The sequence below is a fragment of the Oryza glaberrima genome, chromosome 2, assembly GCF_000147395.1.
Source record: "Oryza glaberrima chromosome 2, OglaRS2, whole genome shotgun sequence".
Classification (NCBI taxonomy): Eukaryota; Viridiplantae; Streptophyta; class Magnoliopsida; order Poales; family Poaceae; genus Oryza; species Oryza glaberrima.
Window position 1 is genome coordinate 32,970,344 of NC_068327.1, and position 21,216 is coordinate 32,991,559.

At 40.9% G+C, this 21,216-nt stretch overlaps 4 protein-coding genes across 6 annotated transcripts; 2 read left to right on the plus strand and 2 right to left on the minus strand.

The window, feature by feature from the left end:
• The first annotated feature begins 3,071 nt into the window (after nucleotides 1-3,071).
• On the plus strand, nucleotides 3,072-7,889 carry LOC127763539 (putative clathrin assembly protein At5g35200). 3 transcript variants are annotated; one of them, XM_052288275.1, is made up of 17 exons: nucleotides 3,072-3,262; nucleotides 3,866-3,905; nucleotides 4,107-4,232; nucleotides 4,319-4,388; nucleotides 4,499-4,596; nucleotides 4,880-5,021; nucleotides 5,094-5,194; nucleotides 5,466-5,549; nucleotides 5,647-5,697; nucleotides 5,781-5,846; nucleotides 5,934-5,999; nucleotides 6,156-6,236; nucleotides 6,321-6,398; nucleotides 6,519-6,680; nucleotides 6,768-6,843; nucleotides 6,943-7,055; nucleotides 7,155-7,889. In XM_052288275.1, exons 3-17 carry the CDS (start codon nucleotides 4,140-4,142, stop codon nucleotides 7,566-7,568), a joined length of 1,695 nt encoding a protein of 564 aa, XP_052144235.1. In that variant the 5' UTR covers nucleotides 3,072-3,262; nucleotides 3,866-3,905; nucleotides 4,107-4,139; the 3' UTR covers nucleotides 7,569-7,889. The 3 variants fall into 3 exon arrangements, with proteins under 3 accessions (XP_052144235.1, XP_052144236.1, XP_052144234.1); XM_052288276.1 differs by having other exon boundaries at nucleotides 3,866-3,891; XM_052288274.1 differs by lacking the exon at nucleotides 3,866-3,905.
• Nucleotides 7,890-8,143: 254 nt separating this feature from the next.
• LOC127763541 (vacuolar protein sorting-associated protein 55 homolog) lies at nucleotides 8,144-10,378 on the minus strand. Its single transcript, XM_052288278.1, has 5 exons — nucleotides 10,197-10,378; nucleotides 9,181-9,284; nucleotides 9,045-9,084; nucleotides 8,883-8,967; nucleotides 8,144-8,574 (listed from the first exon to the last, which is right to left on the minus strand). Exons 2-5 carry the CDS (start codon nucleotides 9,268-9,270, stop codon nucleotides 8,379-8,381), a joined length of 411 nt encoding a protein of 136 aa, XP_052144238.1. The 5' UTR covers nucleotides 9,271-9,284; nucleotides 10,197-10,378; the 3' UTR covers nucleotides 8,144-8,378.
• A 1,001-nt stretch (nucleotides 10,379-11,379) lies between these two features.
• On the plus strand, nucleotides 11,380-13,376 carry LOC127763542 (vesicle-associated membrane protein 711-like). The gene is made up of 4 exons (XM_052288279.1): nucleotides 11,380-11,715; nucleotides 12,166-12,356; nucleotides 12,549-12,712; nucleotides 12,922-13,376. The coding sequence occupies exons 1-4, from the start codon at nucleotides 11,478-11,480 to the stop codon at nucleotides 13,007-13,009; spliced, it is 681 nt and encodes a 226-aa protein (XP_052144239.1). The 5' UTR covers nucleotides 11,380-11,477; the 3' UTR covers nucleotides 13,010-13,376.
• Nucleotides 13,377-13,484: 108 nt separating this feature from the next.
• On the minus strand, nucleotides 13,485-17,345 carry LOC127763540 (26S proteasome regulatory subunit 6A homolog). Its single transcript, XM_052288277.1, has 10 exons — nucleotides 17,136-17,345; nucleotides 16,901-17,017; nucleotides 16,227-16,334; nucleotides 15,720-15,911; nucleotides 15,355-15,546; nucleotides 14,880-14,998; nucleotides 14,705-14,792; nucleotides 14,342-14,461; nucleotides 14,066-14,206; nucleotides 13,485-13,725 (listed from the first exon to the last, which is right to left on the minus strand). Exons 1-10 carry the CDS (start codon nucleotides 17,268-17,270, stop codon nucleotides 13,648-13,650), a joined length of 1,290 nt encoding a protein of 429 aa, XP_052144237.1. The 5' UTR covers nucleotides 17,271-17,345; the 3' UTR covers nucleotides 13,485-13,647.
• Between the last annotated feature and the right edge of the window lie 3,871 nt (nucleotides 17,346-21,216).

Genomic DNA, 21,216 nt, shown 5'->3' on the forward strand with positions numbered 1-21,216 from the left:
AGTATGAGAGAGTTATTAGCTTTTCTTGGTCTTAGTGTACCTATGAAATATGTAGATCAATTTGGAATGGAGGGAGTATAAGCTAGCTATAAATTTTTTTTAGATAATAAGCTAGCTATAAATATATTTCAAGAAGATAAAAAAGAAGAGAGAATAGTAGCGGATTACAAATTTGTAGCCAGCTGCAGTACGGACTTCAATATGCAATGTGTATGACAGGTAGGACTATGTATTTTTCGCCGGGCCGGCAAATAGCTGGCCGATGTATATTAAGAGTAAGAAAGGGAATGTACAAGGTAGCACGGTGCGTCAATGCACCACCATTACAGACATAAAAAGAAAGCTAAAATCTCACAGAATGAGTCGCTACAGAGTGACACATGGAGCTAACAAGACCTGCAGCTATCCAAGTTTCCTATTCATCCCCCATGGCAGAACAGAGCTAGGGAATCGTTGCCGCGATCCCTTCGAACACCCTTGCGTTTCGCTCTTTCCAAATCAACCAGGTTACAAGGATCACCCCCGCATCGAACGTTTTGCGGTCAACTTTAGCAACAGATTTCCGGGCTGCAAGCCACCAAACAGCAAAATCAGCCGACGGCGAGGAGCACGAAAGGCCCAGGCGTGTGCGCACCCGACCCCAAATCTGCTGGGTGTAAGAGTAGCCCATGAAGATGTGCTGACAGGTTTCCCCGTCGTTGGAGCAGAGATGGCACACCGGAGCAAGCTTCCATCCACGGCGTTGTAGGTTGTCGGCAGTGAGGCAAGCATTGCGCACGGCAAGAAACATAAAGAACTTACATCTCACCGGCGCACGAGACTTTCAAATAATCTTGCCAAGAGGGCACCTCGTCTTGCCTGCCGAGAATAGTGAATAGGCTGAGCGCACGGAGAACACACCATCTGGAGCAACCTTCCATAATATCTCATCCCGACTAGCGAGGTCAAGGGAGATTCCAGAAATCACATCCCACAAAGCTAGGTATTCGCCCAACGCCTGGACTGAGAGGCCACCTATGATATCCGAGACCCAGGAATTATCGCAGAGAGCAGCCGCCACTGACATCCCAGTGTTCTTAACGAAAGAGAAGAGGATAGGTGCCCTGTTTTCCCCCGAACCGCCATCGGGCAATCAATTGTCTTTTCAAAGATAGGACTATGTATTAACAGTGTAATATATGTTTATGGTAACTATTGTATGAATTGGCTATTAAATTGACTACAGATAACTCAGAGCAGTAGTGGGCTATACTATTAAGCTTGCTAAAAAAAGTGAGATATTATTTTGTATATCTGACATATTTTTGCCATTGCAAGATATTTTCTGCGAGCAATGATAGCACAACGAGTACACCGTACTGTACCCTCTACTGATGAAGGACACAGACAGTAAAGTCAAGACACAAGACTGGAGAATGGAGAATTAAGCAGCAGGTCAGGCAATTTAACTTCCTTAATTCGTCGGCTCACCTGTCTGTTGAACCAAAACGGAGCAAATATCCGCAGGCAATAGGTGATCAATGCAGCAGAAATTCAGAAACCATCTCAATTAGCCAGCTCTTCTGGACACTTTGACCTTGAATAATAATATTCCCAAGCACCCCACCTATTAGGCTATTACTGTATGACGCAAGGGGGACTTCTTTGACTTTGGTAATGTAATACTCGCTCCGAATTTTAATGTACGACGCCGTTGACTTTTTAACCAACATTTGACAATTCGTCTTATTTAAAAAATTTATGTTATTATCATTTATTTTACCGTGACTTGATTTATCATCAAATATTATTTAAGTATGATATAAATATTTTTATCTTTACACAAAAATTTTGAATAAGACGAATGGTTGGTTAAAAAGTCAACGAGACGGAGGGAATAAAAGTTTTGCAAATTTCACCCCTTAACAAGCTGACTCTGTTACTACGACGCAGCCCTTGTTTGACTCGGACTTCCATTGTGCGTTCTTGACCTTTCCTGCATTCTCTTTGTTAATTAGTAATATTATTTTTTTTGAAGAAAATGCATTTTATTACATGTATGGTAGGAGTAGGTAGGTAGACGTCACGTACAATTTATTTAAGTAGTATATGTTCCTGCATCTTCGTTAATCTAATGGCTGCAGTAGAGCAATCCCGTGATCTCTAACATCTGCATTTGAATAAGACTTCACAAAAAAAAACCATTTGTATTTGAATAACAATATCAATCTATCATTATACATAAACAAGTGTGTATGATTCCAACTAATCGAAAAGTTTCGTAAGTTCGGCGAGAGATCGAGACTGCGTTAGCCCAATTGACCACGTGAGAACATGCACACTGCAGCACCGCCCCGATGGAACCTTCCGAGCTTTACGACCAACTGTAATCAACTCCTCTTAAAAACCTCAACGATTTTGCGGAGGCGTCGCCATCTCCTACAGGAAAAAGCGGAGCATTTGCGTGCTCGGGCGCACAAGCAACAGAGCAGCAGATTCGCGGATTCGATCGGACACAGCGTCAAATGCAGGTCACCTGAGCAGTAATCCCGGCAAGCCGGCGACACCTTTGCTCATCTTCGCCGCTGTCGTCGCCATCGCCGTCTTTCGATCCAAGAGAAGAGGTAAAGATGAGAGAAAGATACTACCTCCGTCTTAATAGTGTCCAACATTTAACCGTCTGTCTCATTTAAAAGATTATAAAAAATAAAAGATAGTCAATATAAAGTATTGTTTATATTTTATCAACTAATAATAATAAATACTAATCATAACTTTTTTTTAAATAAGATAAAAGATCAAACATTGGATATGAAAGATGTAGTATGAAAGAATCCATGTAGAGAAAAAGGAAATGTTCTTCTAATTTTCTTTATCCAAGCGTAGGAAATACTATCCTTTAACATGGATCATTTACATGTAAATCCATTAATTCGGGAAAAAAAAAGATTAGGTGAGAAGTCGATATTTGCATGGGAATTAAAGAAAGAAAGAAAGGGATTTGGTCAAGGGGGAGGAAGGAGGCTGACGCGCGGGAACACGTGTGAGCCAGCACGTGACCACGCGGCGAATTCGCCTCTTTCCTTCCGCTTCCGCCTACCTCCCCTCACCTTAGCTCACACGACCAAGAACTCTCTTCTTTTCTGTCACTTCTCTTCCATTCCTGAGGAGGAAGAACCCAACTGCATCTTGCCTGGATACTCCTAGCTTGCAGAGTCTTCTGTTCTGCAACTCTGAAGACCCTGATCGATCGGTGCCATTCTTTTTTGCTTTCCTTCGTCAGGTTTGTTCATCTCTGAACATGTTCGGCACAATTAGCTTTGATACATCTGGGATAAAGTTTCATTTCCTTTTTGCAGTGTTCCTGCCTTTTCTACCTTTTTCGCTCTTTGTTCTTGCGACTAATGGGGCTACAGATCGTTGATTTATGGTTGCCAAAATTGACTATGTACTTGGGAATTCAGTGCGCTTGTGGTTTCTTGTCAGAAATTAGCATCCCTTGCTCTTGGTGGTTTCTTTCTTTCTTTCTGCAGTTTGTAACGAGATGTAGGTTCAGAGCAATTCCAACAACTCTCCTCTTGTTTTTGTTTCGCTGCCCATCTTTTTTGGGGGTGTTTGTTTAATCGGTTGGTGATCTTCAGCCGTCCTAGCTAATTTGAATCGTTTTTGAGTTTCTTGTTTGCCTAGTTTTTGTGCCGTTTTTTAGGATGCTGTTACAGAGACGTTATTATCTGCTACTGTACGTTGGCCGAGTCCGCGAATTTTGGTGGAAATTTGTTCTCTCTTGCTCCGTTTATATATGGCTCTTCCTGATCGCCATCTTTCTTCTCATATCATTTTCTCCCAAGAGAAGTAACCTCGGTTCTTTCTATGCTTTGTTGCCTAGATTGCTACAACAGAAGTTTCTCAGTGGTGAGCTTGCCTTGGTATATTAGCCCACTTCTTGTTTCCCCAATTTATTCACCCAATCTTTTATAACTCTGAACTTTTGAGTAAATGTTTGATTATTTGGATATCTTTATTCATGTAAATCATTTCAGATCGGTGGTAGCGGCAACAATTGTTGTTGTTGTTGTTCTATTCATTTCTGATTTTCTTTAACAACATGTTGTGTTGATTCCTTGCAGTTCAATCGTAGCTCTCTGTGATACAAAAAAAAAATGGCTGGGGGTGGAACGAGCATCAGGAAGTATGTTGGAGCCCTAAAGGACACAACAACCGTAAGCATAGCAAAAGTGAACAGCGATTATAAGGTAACAATGATCATAATGTGTTATAGACTCTTATTCCTACAAAATGGCCTTGATTAGATAGCTTTGGTTTGTGCTCTTTGTGACAGGATTTGGATATTGCTATTGTGAAGGCCACAAACCATGTCGAGAATCTACCAAAGGAGAAGTACATAAGAGGTGGTGACTCAATGCTTTATCTGAACTGCAAACACTGGTTTTTTCTACTGAACGATGAGAACACTACTAATTATCAGTCATGTTTACTCATGCACTTCTTCTGTTTGCAGATATCTTTTATCATCTCTCTGCTGGAAGGGCTCGAGCAGATGTAGCATACTGCATCCGTGCTCTTGGTAGGCGTCTTTCAAAGACACGCAACTGGGCGGTATGTGTACTACACATTTTTCTATTATCCATAAATTGCGTCTTTCAGATCAGTACTTCAATTCTCTGACTCTATCTATTCCATAGCATATTTCTCAGCAGGAGTTATTGCAAATATTAGCTATTGATGTCGGTGCCAATAAACCTTTCAATACCCTGACAAATGATCTCTGTATATTTTTACCTTGCGTTGAATAAAAAATATTTCAGGGTGCTAGCCCATAGACAAAATTGATGACATTGTACCTATGATCTATGAACTGATCATTTGAAATTTTTCTCAGGTTGCACTTAAGACCTTAATCGTCATACACCGTGCCCTACGGGAAGTTGATCCCACTTTCCGTGATGAGCTCATTAGCTATGGAAGATCCAGTACACATATGCTTCATTTGTCCTACTTTAAGGATGATTCAAGTGCAGAAGGTAATAGCTACTAATTTCACCCTTTCCCAGATCTTAGTATTGGAACTTATGATTACTTGTTCGCTTGTGCAGCTTGGGATTATTCTGCATGGGTTCGCAATTATGCATTGTACTTAGAAGAGAGACTAGAATCTTTCCGTGTACTGAAATATGACGTTGAAAAAGATCCACCGGTAAGTAATCTAATGTGAATCACATTGGGTGTTTCTCTTCTGTGGACCGTGGTGTGCCATGTTTGTTTGTTGAACATATTTGTTTTAAGAAGACTTAATTTGGAAGTCAAAACCACACGAACCAGTTGTATGACGAATTAGATTGCCACACTAATATATATATTGTCAATGTTATATATGCATTATCGAAGAATCAAAATTCATAATATGTAGTACAGGATGTCAATGGGTTACTTTAGCATCTTGTTTATGACAAATATGTTACTCACAGAGAACTCGAGACCTCGACACGGTTGGTTTGCTTGAACAACTGCCAGCACTACAGCAGCTTCTTTTTCGGCTACTCGGTTGCCAGGTGATTCATTATTTGTCACACTGTAAAAGAATGCTGCTATTTATATATTTCTGAGGTGTCATGAAATTTTAAAGGTTCCTTGCTAACTTCTTTTCAGCCACAAGGGTCATCATCTTATAACAACATAATCCAGCATGCACTTTCAATGGTGAGAACTCATAATATCTCTGAGTAGTGTACTAGAGTGAAAATCTGAGTATTCCTTGACATTGTTTTCTGTGTTAATGGAAGGTTGCTCTAGAGAGTGTTAGGATCCATACAGCTATCAACGATGGGATACTGAATCTGGTTGACAAGGTACCAATAACTAGCTTATCGATAAATATAAGCTTGTACACTTTTTATCATTTCTCTTAATCCACTGATAACTTTTGCACAATGCAGTTCTTTGAGATGCAAAGGGATGATGCTCTTAGAGCCCTTGACTTATTCAAAAGAGCAATTAACCAGGTAAATTTTCTTTTATCTACTGTTAGACAAATAATTATTTGTTCCATTTTATTAATCTTTAAATATTTAATATATCTTCTACCCCAGAAATTTTGCATTGAGTGACTACATAACATGTCTGCGTTTCCTAAAATTGTTCCTTTTCTATTTGGACAGGCGGGACAACTTTCTGAATTTTATGAAATGTGTAAAACCATACATATTGGGCGTGGCGAGAGGTTCTTAAAAATTGAACTGGTATGGTTGGAATTGCCATTGTTATTACTGTGTTTTTATTTTTATTATGATTTTAACTTGTGATATCCTATTGGACGTATACAGCCTCCGACCTCATTCCTGCAAGCTATGGAGGAGTATGTGAGAGATGCACCCCTTGCTTCAATAAACCAAAGAAATCAGGTTTGGAACTACTAAAATTAGTAACACATGGCCCTTCAACTAGTTTCCTTGTAATTAAATACTAAAAAATGATATAAATGTATTTAATGGAATATTTTTGGACGTTTTATATGTTCTTAGGCTGTACTAGCAATAGAGTACAAAAGAAAACCAGAGGATGAAGAATCATCAAGTTCAGCTCCTCTGCCGCCGCCTCCAGTATCAACTTCAGAATCTGAACCTGAACCTGAGCCTGAGCCAGTTAAAGAAGTCTCACCCGTACATGAGCCAACCGATTTGCTGGTAATATTCCGTGCTTCTGCTTAATGTTGAAACCTGCAAGTTAGCTTATTTTGAATTCTTGTAATATTTTTCATCCCCACTTGGTAGGGAATGAATGAACCGACCCCTGACGTGTCAGAAATCGACCAAAAGAATTCTTTGGCTTTAGCAATTGTTCAACCAGGTAAACATCTTACATATGCACTTCAGCTATTATCTTACCAAGTTTTTTAAAAGAAAAATGGAAAATCAAGTACTAATATGCCCCTATTTTTTTTTTCAGACAATACACCAAAAGCCGCTGCTCCTACTACTGAAAACGTTGCCACTAGCTGGGAGTTGGCTCTTGTCGCCGCGCCAAGTTCAAATGGCAATGCTGCCACCTCGAACAAACTGGTACATATATATTCAGAGAAATTTGTCTAAATTTGCTTTATTGGAACCCTCTGAAACCACACTAAACACGCTTAACCTGAAACTTCACTTCAACAACAGGCTGGTGGGCTGGACTTGCTCACCCTTGACAGCCTATACAACGAGGCGCACCGACAAGCGCAACAGAACGCAAGCTACAACCCCTGGGAGGCAGCAGCCCCAGCATCATCTGGCCCAATGATGCAGCAGCCAATGCAGAACCCGTTCTACGCCTCGAACGCCATTGCTCCGCCCTTAAACGTGCAGATGGCCGCCATGGCGCAGCAGCAGCAGCATATGTTCATGCTCCAGCAGCAGCAGCAGCAGCAGCAGATGATGATGATGATGGGAAGGCAGCCGTATGATCAGCAGCAAGGCTCTTCTTCCAATCCGTTTGCTAGTCCATACATGTCTGCAGGAGTTCACCCGTATGGTCCGGGGATGCAGCTCCATGCCGGCAATTCGTACACATACTCTGGGACAGGAATGATGTAGAGTGACACACCATCTGCTGCTTGTTTGGCAGTTTTTTTTTTCATTTTATCGCATTTTTTTTGGGTTTTACCAAATGTGATTTTAGGAGGATTAGATCAGTAGATGGGGCCTGGTATAGAGTCAGAGTCAAGATGAGCATTGCCGTCGAAGTTTTTTCCCGGCTCTTTGCTGACAAAGAGGGCACTGGAGTTCTCTAAAAAAAGAAAGCAGTTGTGAAGGGTTGTATACATTGAAATCTAATGTAACAACTGCTGCTATTTCTGAAACATAAGATGTAAATGAACATTATGTTTCATGATCTGCGTGAATTGGTCGGTAGAACTGCCATTTCCTACAAACAAACAAGCTGCAGGCCAGAATAGGATAGGCCCTTTGATTGTTCAGACTTCAGAGTGACTGGACTCTGAAGAAGCCGAGTGTACCTGCATTGATGGGCGAGGTGTATGCACGGACGGCACGGCGAATCGTGCCGTGCCATGCGATGCGACCGCCCAGGCAGAGCGCCGTGCCGGAGCGGACAGGGGTGTCAACTGCTACAGTTAATGCAGGCAAAGCTAGTGTCCATCAACATCTCATACCGACAAAAATCACAAAAACTAATCATGATTCAAGTTGAAATCAGCCGGAGGACATAACCAAACCATCTTACACCGAATTTCAAATTTGTACATGCAATCTGAACATGTAAGGGTTCACGCTACTGAATGGGACCACAGGAGCCAAGGCTTCGACAGTATCTGTACACAAGTTTACGGCTGCTTCATCGCAAGGTATTAACCACGCGGGCAAGAGAAGGGGCGTACCGATCGATCAGAACGCGCTGCTGTACTCGTCTTCGCTGTTCATTTGAATCAGCCACAGGATCGCGACGCCAAAGACCAGGAAAGAAGATAGCTCCATCGTGAGCGCTCCCCATCCAATGACGCCGGCATGCTTCAGGATCGACGGGATGGCGATGCTCCCCACTATCGATGCGCCCGTCAAGAATTTTGTGAAGTTCACCCAACTGCAGTGAAATCAGATCAGTGTGAAACAAGGATTATTTTTAAGTGGATCTCCCCCACTAACAACAACATGTGCATGCTCAAGTCAATAGTCATATGGTCTGGTAAACAGAGTTACTTAGTACTAGCTAGTAAATGGAACGCAAAGATTCAACAGTATAACTAACAGTCGTTTCTGAATCTCTAATTTGAGAATGTTTGTCAGGAATTTTATTAAATCAGAACTGGTAGTAGTACCATGAGTGCAGGTAGCAAGGAAAGGTAAAAATGAAATAGCAATGACTCCTGGTAAGGAAGGATTATCACTTACGTATCGCCATCATTAGACATCATTGAGGGGCTGTTGGAGCCCAGGAAAAATATGAGGGGCATTGGTAGTATGAGGTACATAAGAACTGCAGAAAATGACATTGACAACTTATAAGTTTCACAAAAACAAAATATATTGCTGATGTAAACCAAATTTTCTAACCTGTTAGCATTGGCCACCAGTTGTTATACAGAGCACAGGCCTGAAGATGATACAGTCACAGGATTTAGACAATGATCAGAAAAGATAAAAAAAAAAGTAATAAGTTGGTGTGAAGGTAATAAACTTGGATGCTTACCAGAATCTGCAATACAATTCCACCAGAAACCAGTATTGCAAGAAGCGCAAGTCTTCCACTGTGCAAACATGTCCTCATACTACGCGCCATTGTTTCCCTTGCAGCTGTTCAGATTCAGTTTCCGGAATAGGAACAGGTAGATAAGCAATGTATTGTTTTGAAGTGAAATGAGAAACACATTACAGACAGTACATGGAGTAAAGCCCAAAATTGCCACAGAAACCACCTCGAATATAATGTTTAGTGTTTGCTTTGGCCAACTTATCACAAAAACAGTTGTGCAAGAAAAGTATGCTGTTTGAACTGGCGAATTGCCAGCTCCCCAGCACAAGCACATGATTCAAATCGAACAAGTTTCCCAGCCAAAGAACTACGGTGGATGGAGAATAGAGGCTGAATCACAACAATATGGTTGTAGAGTACAGAACAGAGAAATCCACCTAGAGTAATGCTCCCTCAACATAGTCTAAAACAACCAGACACCAGACCTTGTTTTCAGTCGGCCTTCAACATATGAATTGGTCATAATTCTGTCAGACCCACACATGATTTGCAGACTCGAAGATAAACAAAAACAGCCATGTGCACAGCAAAAGGAACGAACAGAGCGAACCGCAAACGCCCACAAGAGTGTTCATGTGAACAGCTCACCAGCGTGTCGTAATCAATACAATTCTGCATGAATTGGCCCGGCAAGAGAACTTATACGAAAAATTGCTCATAAATGTGAACTTCCTAAAAAGTTACTGGTAGCTAGACGAGTGCAAAACCAATCATTCCCCATGTACGCAACCTAGGTTGGGTAATATGTAATTCTTCTCTTCGGTTATCATCCAATTCAGAGATTCAGATCTGATTCAGGAACAGGCCAACCAATCATTCCCTCTCTCTCTCTCTCTCTCTCTCTCTCTCTCTCTCTCTCTCTCTCTCTCTCTCTCTAGGGCCGCAACCTGCAGCGATTCAACCAGTAGCTACGCAAGGCAAGGAGGAAGAAGGGAGGGGAGACGGATGCATACTCTGGCCGCGTCCCGCGGAAACGGCCCCAGGCGGCCTCCGCCGCCGCGCGCGAAGGGACGGCGGCGAGGCGGCGTCAAGTGGGCGCGGATGCCGAGGCGGCGAGGCGAGGCGCGGAGCGGAGGAATTTCCCGGCGTCGCAGGGGAAGGAGAGGCGAGTTGGATTGAAGGGTTGGTGATGCGGTGGACGGCCCAGCTGATTAGGCGAAGGTAATCAATTAGTCGAGAATAATCGATTGATTAGCTGGCTAATCAAGGAGAAAATACCCAAATATGATATGATGAATTACCTGTTCACTTTGATGAAAAAAAAACCTTATCAAATTTTAGCAGGATTTCTTATATAGACATCAAAATTTAGCAGCAAATTAAATGTAACCATTTTTTTAAGCAACTTTACCAAATTTTGGTAAGTTTGAAAATGGCTCAAAGTGAACAAGCCCGAATATATTATGGTATGTTTTTTTTAAATATATTATGGTGTGTTTGAGAGTAGAGAAAAAGAGAAGATTAAGAAGACATGTTATTAGCGTATAACGTTTTAAATACTATTTAAATATTTATTTCTTAAAAATTTAAATAATATACTAATATAATTTTTAAGTAGTTTTTTTTAACATTATTTTTATTAGGATGTACATGTAATGGTTTTCTGCTCGAATGCAACCATATCACTAAGGCAAAACGAAGCGATGAATTAACACACGATTAATTAAGTATTAGCTAAAAACATAAAAAATAAATTAATATGATTTTTACAGCAACTTATATTTTTTAAAAAAATACACTGTCTAGTAGTTTGTTAAGCGTGCGCGTGGTAAACGAGGTAGTGAGGTTAAGAACACACCCTAAATGCATGCTTATATTATGTTATGTTTGTCTTTTTAATAATTCAATTTGGCTTTTCAAATATTCCCAAGTCCCAATCCAAGCTAACGAGGACGCATCTCGCGTCTTCTTCTTCCCCAACGACGTCACCACCTTCACCGAAAAGGATTAGTAGTACTAGCCCATAATGAGGCAAAGAGCCAGCCAATCACCACACGCGGGACGTCACTTACAGGTGGGCCCCGAAATCGACCGCCACTTACATGTGGGCCCCAAAGTTAAGCGACACAAAAAAAAACTGCACTCCCAGTCTGCGACTGCAACTGCATCATATATCATACTATATACCTCCTCGCCCATCAAATACCAAGTCCATTCCTCCTCTGTTTCTTCCTTCCACCACGCGATCAGCGCGCGCGCGAGAGAGAGAGAGAGAGGGAGAAGGCGCGATCGCAATGGGGAGGATCCAGTACGCGGCGGTGGCGAGGGGGGCGGTGGTGATGGCGGAGCACGGCGACGCGGCGTTCCCCAACGCCGGGGCCGTCGCGCGGCAGATCCTCGACCGCCTCTCCGCCGGCGATGGCGGCGGCGGCGGCGATTGCAACGTCTCCTACACGCAGGATCTCCACGTGTTCCACGTCAAGCGCACCGACGGCGTCACCGCGCTCTGCATGGCCGACGACGCCGCCGGACGTAAGTAACACCCCCATGGCATCCGCATCGCCATCGATCAATCAACGCGTCGTCATCGTCGTGGTTGCCCCCCCGCTCGATAGTCTTCTCCCGCCGCAGCGAAGTCTCTGGATCTGGACGAGATCAGGATCAGTAGCGGTGATGCCAGAGTCTCGTCTCGCGTGTTCAGGATCTTGTCTCGATCAATGTAATATGGGGGTGGAGTGAGATTGAACCGTGGGAAATGGGAAAATTATTTGATCATTGCGATTGCCGTTTTCATGATGGACTATTGGATTATTTGATCAGAACTTCGCTGTTTTTTTTTAAAAAAACATTGGGATCGAAACTTTTTTTTAAAAAAAAAGATAGGAAAATGTAGTACTCACTTTTGTTTATCACACGCCACTCATTTTGTAGTTATGATATTTTCTTTTGGTGATAACTGTGTGCATATCTTCCATCTTGCAGGACGGATTCCCTTCGCGTTTCTTGAGGATATCCACGGAAGGTTTGTCAAGACGTATGGTCGTGCTGCTCTCACTGCTCTTGCTTATGCGATGAATGATGAGTTCTCGAGGGTTTTGGGCCAACAAATGGACTACTACTCAAACGATCCCAACGCAGATAGAATATCTCGGATGAGAGGTGAAATGGATCAGGTTGGCTCCCCTCTATCTTCTGTTTTTCACATCAGTAAACTGAATTTTACTAGTATACAAACTTTTACTGTACATTCTGTTCATGTTAATTAACCTTTACAGTACTTCTCGTATCTTTCTGTAGTTAAATTAAGAGTTGATGGTGCCTCTTATAAGTTCAGAAAGAATGATATTAACGAAAATTTCTTGCAGGTCCGGAATGTTATGATCGACAACATTGACAAAGTACTCGAGAGAGGTGATCGTCTGGAGCTGTTGGTCGACAAGACTGCAACTATGCAAGGGAACACGATGCGATTTAAACGACAAGCTCGCCGCTTCAGAAACACCGTCTGGTGGAGAAATGTCAAGCTCACGTACGTACATTACCACCATTCGGTACACCAAACACCCTACGAACACTTGCCCTTGCCCTTCTGCTTGCCTACGTCATTATGGGTTTTCGTTTTCATGCTCCATACCGAAAACTCATTAATCATTATATACTTCGACTATTAGGTTGCTTCAGCTTGAGCAATTGACATATGATATTATGCCTCTCACATGGTTTTCCTATTCTTTGCAGAGCCGCATCGGTATTCATCCTTCTTGTAATAATATACATAGTGCTTGTATATATGTGCCACGGCTTCACCTTACCGTCTTGTATTTAGTACACCTCTATACGAAGCTTCATTCCGATCCTAAAATTGTCCCAGGTTCCTTGTAAGAGAAGCTCCGCTGTTGCAATTTTTCTTCTAACATAAAGGAGGCAATGTTGCATTGCTTGATCTTGTAATTTTTTGCACCCACTCCTGGAAGCTCACCAATGTTGCCAACTTGCCATCTAACCATGGTTCACATCTATCGAAGAAAATGGCACTTTCTAAGTTGCTGCCTCGACTGCCAATATTTTACTGCAAATACCCTATAGTGGATTTGCCCGATCTTGTCTGTCTTGGTTCTCCTCGAGACAGCAATTACAGTCCAGTTAAAACATTGTCAATTGCCCAAGATTTATCATGAGTAAAGGACTCGTTTAATCCAAGGAAGCATCAATGCCAGCCGAGTAATCCTAAATCGTCCAGTATTCGAATTGCCAGTTTTGACACGCAAGAAGCCAAACACACGTGAACGCAATTACGCAAGGGACGAGTCAACTTGTATCCGTATATCAAGCAGAGAAGGAACAGCGCAAGACATGTTTCGTACAATCACATCTTGAACCACGCAAATATATAAAACGGTAGTGTTACAAACAAACAATTTTGGACGGAGCGTTTCCTTAGGCCTAATAACTCTCTCGGAAGAATTAAGCGTAATAATTTAAACTGGACTTCTTTTTGGCTTGCACTTGTATGATCCCTTCATTGAAATCCTCGTGTGTCACCTGCGTGAACGATGGACAAGGATCAGCCAAAGCAATACATTATGATTGTTCCTATATACAGTTGCATGCGCTTCAGGATTGACAAAGTCAAAGCAGCAATTTGGTATACGCTAATAAATAGACTCGAAAATTTTGCAACCAAATACCAAACCGACATGTGATGGTCTAGAAATGCCATAGATCTAATGTTTATCACTCTATCCCAGGCTCCAAACCTAATTTATGTGGGGTACTCATATTCCATTGCTTTTACCAATGGATTGATCAGGTCCCGCCAATCCCCAATATATATACCAGTAAGTTACCAAACAAATTCACAAGATCAGAATGTAACACAAACCTCTGTAGCATCTCGGCGTAGGGCAAGCATGCCTGCTTCTACACAAACGGCCTTCAGTTGTGCACCATTGAAGTCGTCCGTAGATCGTGCCAACTCTTCAAAGTTGACATCAGGGTTTACATTCATTTTTCTTGAATGGATCTAGAGTAAGACAACACATAAAATAAAGATTGTTTTAGTTCTGGCAGAACAAGGATTTATTTTTATTTTTAAAGAAAGATAATCAGGTCAGCAATTTTTGGAACAAGTAGCCAACACAGATTTCAGGAGACATACTTGCAAAATTCTAGCTCGTGCTTCTTCGGATGGATGAGGGAACTCAATTTTTCGGTCCAGCCTACCAGACCTCATCAAAGCAGGATCAAGAATGTCCGCGCGATTAGTTGCAGCTATCACCTGTAGTCCATGGCACATCCAACCATTACTTAGATAATATACTAATGAAGCATTCATAAAGTATTGATAGATAATGGTCAGTAGAAGCATGTCTAAGACTTATCATTTGCAATTAAATGTATTTCTCATTCTATTAAGATTAATGAATTCAAAACCATTTTGTGCCAAATCATCATAACGATGACAATGAATGGTTTACAGTTTGCAAATATTCAGACTTAAGAAACAAATAAAAATGCTGACCTTTATCCTCTCGTCACTACTGAATCCATCTAGCTGATTCAGCAACTCCAACATTGTGCGCTGCACTTCTCTGTCACCACTAACTTCACTGTAGCAGGAAAAAATTACAGTTTATTATACTGTGAACAATAATATGTCTAGTTGCATGCATTGATAAAGACAATGCTAAATGTACCTATCAAAACGCTTTGTTCCAATTGCGTCAATTTCATCAATAAAAATGATGCAGGGGGATTTCTCCTTTGCAAGCTGAAAGGCATCACGGACAAGCTTTGCACCATCACCGATGAACATCTGGACCAATTCGCATAGACATTAATATGTATCTAGCAGCAAGCAGAAGAACCAATAAAGGAAGAAAATAGACCAACACTGGACCAAAGCAATATTCTTCTAGATTGCAGTATTATAGGCTACAGAGGTAACTGGAAAACCAAAGTTCCAACATTCCATCTGATCCTTGTGCCAAGAGATAAGGTGATATGAGAGTACTAGTCCTAGGCTCATAGCACATGAAGTATGAAAAGTTCTCAATAATTGAAACAGAAGGCTTAAGGACCCTAGCATCATTTGAGCTTTCATATATTTGAATTAGCAGGAGCAGGGATATCACATAGCTTTCAACAGCCTTATCACAGAAAGTAAGCTACCTGGACAAGCTGTGGACCAGCAAGTTTCAGAAATGTGGCGTTAGTTTGGGCAGCACATGCACGAGCCATTAGGGTCTTTCCAGTGCCAGGTGGTCCGTACAAAAGAACACCTTTCGGGGGGCGAATTCCCAACTTCTGAAACCGGTCCTTGTGAGTCATGGGCAATACTATTGCTTCAACAAGCTCTTGAATCTGCATTAGACAATATAAAAGTAGAACATAAGAGAGCAGATAACAATGAACAAACAGCAACTGATGAACACTTATGAGATATGGAAATGAAGTTACTGCTACTTACATAACAACAGAATGGTGACCATCCTAACTAATGTTTTCATCATTAGATCTTTAAAGTAAATAAATACCTGTTTCTCAAGGCCACCAATGTCATTGTAATCCTCTGTAGGCTTTTCATCTACCTCCATTGCCTTAACCCGTGAATCATATTCTGAAGGTAGCGTGTCTAGTATCAAGTAGCTGTCTTTGTTGACTCCAACCAAATCCCCAGGCTTGAGCTTTTCAGGGTCAACAAGCCCGATTACAGGAAGGAATATTGTCTGCAATTAAAGTAGTCAATTAAACCCATGCAGGTATCAATACAAATAAATTTAATTGAGATGAGAAACAGTATATGCATGGTAGGAGTATTACACAACTAAGATTTAGGATAAGTTGGTATATCATGCTCTATGTATTTGGTGGTATCAAATATTCAAGTCCAAGGAAAGCATGAGGCAAAGAAAACAGCAAATGAAATCCGAAGTGGTTATGATTATCATGAGTCTCCAAAATATAGATCAAGTAAGAACTTGACTGCTTGTTTAATGATTCATCAGAAAGGTAGCAGATGACCGTCAAGTAAGTTGACTTACTTGTCTTGTGGATGTCTTCAAAACAACGCATTTTCCTTTCCTTTGTGAATCCAGATCGATGTTCGCACCATCCTCTTCAGCCTCATCCTCGGGGTTCATTTCCAATATCTGAAATAGGAAGTAAGAACTTGTAAATTTGCCCCCACAATCTTGCAGAATTAGAACTACGAAGAATTCTGCTCTGACATTCTCAAGGACTCGAAAAGACCCAAAAGTGGTATACCTTTGCCAATGAAATCATAAGAGTTTATGAAACAACATCCACAAACCAACTAAGTTAAGATATCGAGCACACCAGCAATATAATAATTAATGTAAAGATGGACTACATCTTGGGTACTTTCAACATATTGACAATTTGGCATGTTTGTTATCTCAGGAAAAGGAGCACAATAAGGTCATTATGTCCTGAAATTAAGATCTATGCCATTAATCACTATTCCTAACACACATGACGCTTAGAATATGAAACATGGGTAGAGGGCAATTACAGGGGAGTGAACAGAAACTAGTACAAAATCATGAATATGGCATCAACAACGTATACAACGAAGTCAAGCTCCAATTTTCCAGATCGATGTCCAGAACCGATCTCCGCACATTAAAACTATTTGGGCCTTAAATTGAACATGAAATTTCACTGGTAACCCAGTCAAAGTGGTGCGCGCACAAACCTCGACGATGTTGCCGACAAGGTAAGGCAGCTGCTTGTTGAGTTTGATCTTCTCCTGGTTCTCCTTGATCTTCTCCTTGTAGGATTCCACCTCAAGGTTCGTCCGCTGCAGCTCATCCTGAGGCACCCGACGAGACAAACCCCCACAAATCAGACCAAATCCCATGGAGGAGATCGCTGGGGCAAAAGCTAGGGTTTCCCGCGGAGGCGGAGAGAGAGAGAGAGAGAGAGCAAACCTTGAGGACGCGGGTCTCGTTGTCGAGGAGGCGGGTTGCCCTGACGATGTCCTCCGTGGACATGGAGGCGAGCTGGTCGTCGTCGGCGTCGTCGACGGCCATCGCGGCGGCGGCGGCGGGCGGCGGCGACGACATCGCTAGGGATTTTGCTTCGACTTGGGGAAGGAGTTGATCGATGCGGTTTGCGTTGGTCAGTTTACTGTAGTTATGAACCCAAAGCTCTACTTCGGCTGTTTGTAGCCTTGTTTGGGTCCGGGTCGGGTTCAGGGATTTGGGGTTGTTTGGTCGGTGGTCTAAATTAGCCTTACTATTTTTTTAATGCTAAATTTTGGTAAGTTTTGGCATGACTAATTTTGGTAAGGTAAAGTCAAATAGCCTAATAAGTTAACTATTGAAATGGCCTACTTTCTTAAGCATGCCAAAATTTGGTTTCAAACCAAGGGCCTGTTCACTTTGATGTCATTTTCAACCTTACCAAATTTTGGTAACGTTGCTAAAAAAGTAGATACATTTAGTTTGCTGCCAAATTTTGGTAACTATATAAGAAATCCTGCCAGTTGCCAAAATTTTGGTAATGCCAAAATTTGGTACGGTTTTTTTTCATCAAGTGAACAAGCCCCAAATAGACACTAAACACTATTAAAATTGCCAAATATTGATAAGGCCAATTTAGGGGTCTGTTCACTTTGATGTCATTTTCAACCTTACCAAATTTTGGTAAAGTTGCGAAAAAAAGTGGCTACATTTAGTTTGCTGCCAAATTTTGGTAACTATCTAAAAAATCCTACCAAAATTTGGTATGGCAACTATGCTAAATTTTGGCAATGCCAAATTTTGGTAAGTTTTTTTTTCATCAAAGTGAACAAGCCTAGGCCTCAAACCAAACCAGGCCTTGGTGACTTTCCCACTCTGGAACTTTCCCTGTTTATGTATAGAATAAACAAATTTATGTAAATAAAGTTTACTCCCTTCGTAAAAAAAAAACAGTAGTAGGTTATTTTCTGGGACAGAGGTAATATGTGTAGAAACTTTGTTCTCAAATGAAAATCAGAGTGCAAACTTTATACTTTTATTAAAAAGAGATGTTAAAAAAAAATATGTGACTGTAGTAGAGCGTTCGCCGCATCCAAAGTGCATGCATCAACCCTCTGTGAGGACTTAAGGGTGTGGAACTCCAACATTTTATAATAGAATACTGATAATTTTATAACAATGATTTTACTTACAACCTTTATATTTTTTATATTGTTTTTTAACTAAAACTTATGTTTACCTATATTTCGTTAAAAATCTTAATGGTATTAAAAAGATTAAAAACATGTAATACCCTTACAGATTTTCCCTAACTTTTTATACTTAATGGTTTTTCCGATATCTCCACATCGAACATTGTGACATGAATTTTCACATATTCTGTCAAAAGATGAGGACAAGATGAATCTTCACATCGTTAAGTCCTTGAACATAATAAGGACAACGCAAGCTTTAGTTAAAAAAATAGGGAAAATAAAAAAATAAAGTAATGGTAAAACACCATTGAAGTTAAAAAAAAAATGGGGCAAACACCGTTGAAGGCATGTAGACCCTCGTTTTATTTTGGAAATTAGTGACAATTAATTAGAAGGATTTAATGTCTTTGCTAAGTGTTCAAAAGATTAAATGGCAACCTTAAAATTAAATAATGAAAAGATAGCTTCATGAATTGCGGTAAAAATGTCTTTTTATTCTCTTAGTTATGCTAATACCGCATTATTAAGAGGAATGTCTATACGTTACCGCTCAAAGTCGCATCGGAAAACACCAGGGATCGGGCACCCGACGCGCGCCAGAAAAATCGGGGGCCGCGCTCGCCCGCCGCCCACGTGTCGCCCCCACGCGTCCCCACCACAGCGCACCCTGTTACAATAGTTGCCCGGATATAACAGAAACGCTCTGTTAAGGAGGATCCATTTCATTTTTGTTACATCAAAAATGTTTCACTTAGTGTAATCATAATGTTTCACTATGTATGGATCAAATGTTGAAGTGAATTAAATATTCTTTTGCAACAAATCACCCACATATTATGGAAACACTCTATTAAGGGAATCCGTTTCATTTTTTGTTCCACCAAAAATGTTTCACCTAGTGTATTCATAATGTTTCACTATGTATGAATCAAATGTTGCAGTGAATTGAAACATTATTTCGCTATTTGCTGAAATATTTGTTTTTACATAGGGTGAAACAATGCTCGATTTTTTGGAAACCGTTGTTTCATACGTTGTAGCAAAATGTTTCATGATGTGATTTAGTTGTGTTTCAACTTTTTAAAAGACTGAAATATTTTCGATCTATTTAGCGAAACATGTTCAATCTACCTAGTGAAACAACGCCCGATTTTTTTAAAAAAAAATCGGACGCCCGATTTGTAGGTGCCTCGCATTTTATTAAACTCTTAATGCTTTTTAGGTTGGAATGCCCGACATCTGGTTAGACTATCTGATATTGGAGTTTCCAATTTTTCTAACCAACTCAGTTCTCTATGTTGATATTCATTGCTAGCAATCGGAATGTCCAACAAATCTTGGCATTACTTTCAACTCTGACCGGAAACGTTTGAAGTTGAAATCGGAATATCCAAAATTCAAAGGAACTCATCAATCGGGTGAGATTTATTACCCACATCGGATATCTGATTGTCTCGAGTGTTCAATATTCTAGGAAAATCAGTTCACTAGCAAAATCCCCGTGCATTGTAATGGACGAAGTCAACCTACTTTAGGCTTATAAAACACTACCTTGTTCAATAATGTATCAATAAGCATCACAAAGATTCTAGTGAGAGTGTATGTAATGGGTGGTAACAGAGTAAAATTCAATCATCCTTGCCATTTCAAAAACTATGTGAAATAATGCATGAATAGAAATTTGGCAGATAATTGCCACATCTGGAGATTCTCCATTTCCACGTTCAGATGTTGTTCCAGTGCTAGCTTTCTTTCATGAATTTGGAACACTTGAAAATAAAGGCTATGCATGCTTGATCTCAGACAGTTTACTGATCCAAAATAGTCTCGTACTATTACTAATTATTTTAGCTATAGCAACCTTTGGATGGGATCATCACTGTCGTTGTCCTGATTTCATGCTCCTGCTGGAGTGCTAATGCTAGGGGACGAAGGTTCGAGAAGCTTCGGGAGGTCGAATGTAGACTTTTTTTTTGGTACCAAGTGGGCTTTGTTTTGATTTGATTCGTTCGGCGGCCCATACAAGTGGGCTTTTCAAGTAAGGAATTCCGAAAGGAATAAGTTCACTTCATGACCCTCAACTGTGATCGAAATCTAATCCATGACCCTAAACCACAAAACCAGATATCACTGGTAGAGAAAGGCTTTTTACTACCGGTTTGTAACCATCTGTAGTCCCGGTTTTCCAACCGGGACTACGAATCCGGGACTAAAGATCGCTATCTTTAGTCCCGGTTCAAATACCCGGGACTAAAGATCGATTTTTAGTGTTACCAACCGTGACTAAAGATGAAGTCAGATCCGGTCGGTAGTTTCGCTTTTCTTGTATTGTTTTCTACTTTGAATATTGATTTTACCACATCCCCCAGAATCACAGAACAAAATATCATCTCCAAATCTCAAATCAATTAATTACAAATCCACCATCTCCAAATACAAACATCACAAATACATCACATATTCACATCACATATAGATCAAATACATCACAAATTCTCAAAACCAAATTCATCACAAGTCCAAAAAAAAACAAATCCTCCACTGCCGCCGTCGCCTGCCCACCGCCCTCCGCCACGCCGCAGCTCAGCCGCCGCCGCGGCCGCTTCTTCCGCACGCCGCCACCTGCGCCGCCGAGGCCGCAGCCCCGTGTCACGCCCTGAAGTTTCCCCTTTCTTTTTTCTTTAAAAATTGTTTAAATAAATTGCCCGAAGAAATTGTTTAATTAACCTAGAGCTAATCCTCAATTAATAAATGCATTTAATAATTAAATTCGGCGTGGTGGAATTTTTCTTGAGTTCCCCATGCTCCAATACATTAACAAGATTTTTAGTGGAATTTTCAGAGCTCTCAAA

Bases quoted from the DNA above. Each gene is read 5' to 3' on its own strand.
- LOC127763539 (XM_052288275.1), top strand. From the start codon at position 4,140: ATGGCTGGGGGTGGAACGAGCATCAGGAAGTATGTTGGAGCCCTAAAG. The intron at 5,698-5,780 runs GTGAGAACTCAT...TGTTAATGGAAG, and splicing joins TCCAGCATGCACTTTCAATG to GTTGCTCTAGAGAGTGTTAG. The intron at 6,237-6,320 runs GTATGGTTGGAA...GGACGTATACAG, and splicing joins GGTTCTTAAAAATTGAACTG to CCTCCGACCTCATTCCTGCA.
- LOC127763541 (XM_052288278.1), bottom strand. From the start codon at position 9,270: ATGGCGCGTAGTATGAGGACATGTTTGCACAGTGGAAGACTTGCGCTT. The intron at 9,085-9,180 runs GTAAGCATCCAA...TATCATCTTCAG, and splicing joins GAATTGTATTGCAGATTCTG to GCCTGTGCTCTGTATAACAA. The intron at 8,575-8,882 runs GTAAGTGATAAT...ATTTCACTGCAG, and splicing joins ATGTCTAATGATGGCGATAC to TTGGGTGAACTTCACAAAAT.
- LOC127763542 (XM_052288279.1), top strand. From the start codon at position 11,478: ATGGGGAGGATCCAGTACGCGGCGGTGGCGAGGGGGGCGGTGGTGATG. The intron at 12,357-12,548 runs GTTGGCTCCCCT...AATTTCTTGCAG, and splicing joins TGAGAGGTGAAATGGATCAG to GTCCGGAATGTTATGATCGA. The intron at 12,713-12,921 runs GTACGTACATTA...TATTCTTTGCAG, and splicing joins TGGAGAAATGTCAAGCTCAC to AGCCGCATCGGTATTCATCC.
- LOC127763540 (XM_052288277.1), bottom strand. From the start codon at position 17,270: ATGTCGTCGCCGCCGCCCGCCGCCGCCGCCGCGATGGCCGTCGACGAC. The intron at 16,335-16,900 runs GTTTGTGCGCGC...TTCCTATTTCAG, and splicing joins TTGTCGGCAACATCGTCGAG to ATATTGGAAATGAACCCCGA. The intron at 13,726-14,065 runs GTTTGTGTTACA...TCGTTCACGCAG, and splicing joins TACGCCGAGATGCTACAGAG to GTGACACACGAGGATTTCAA.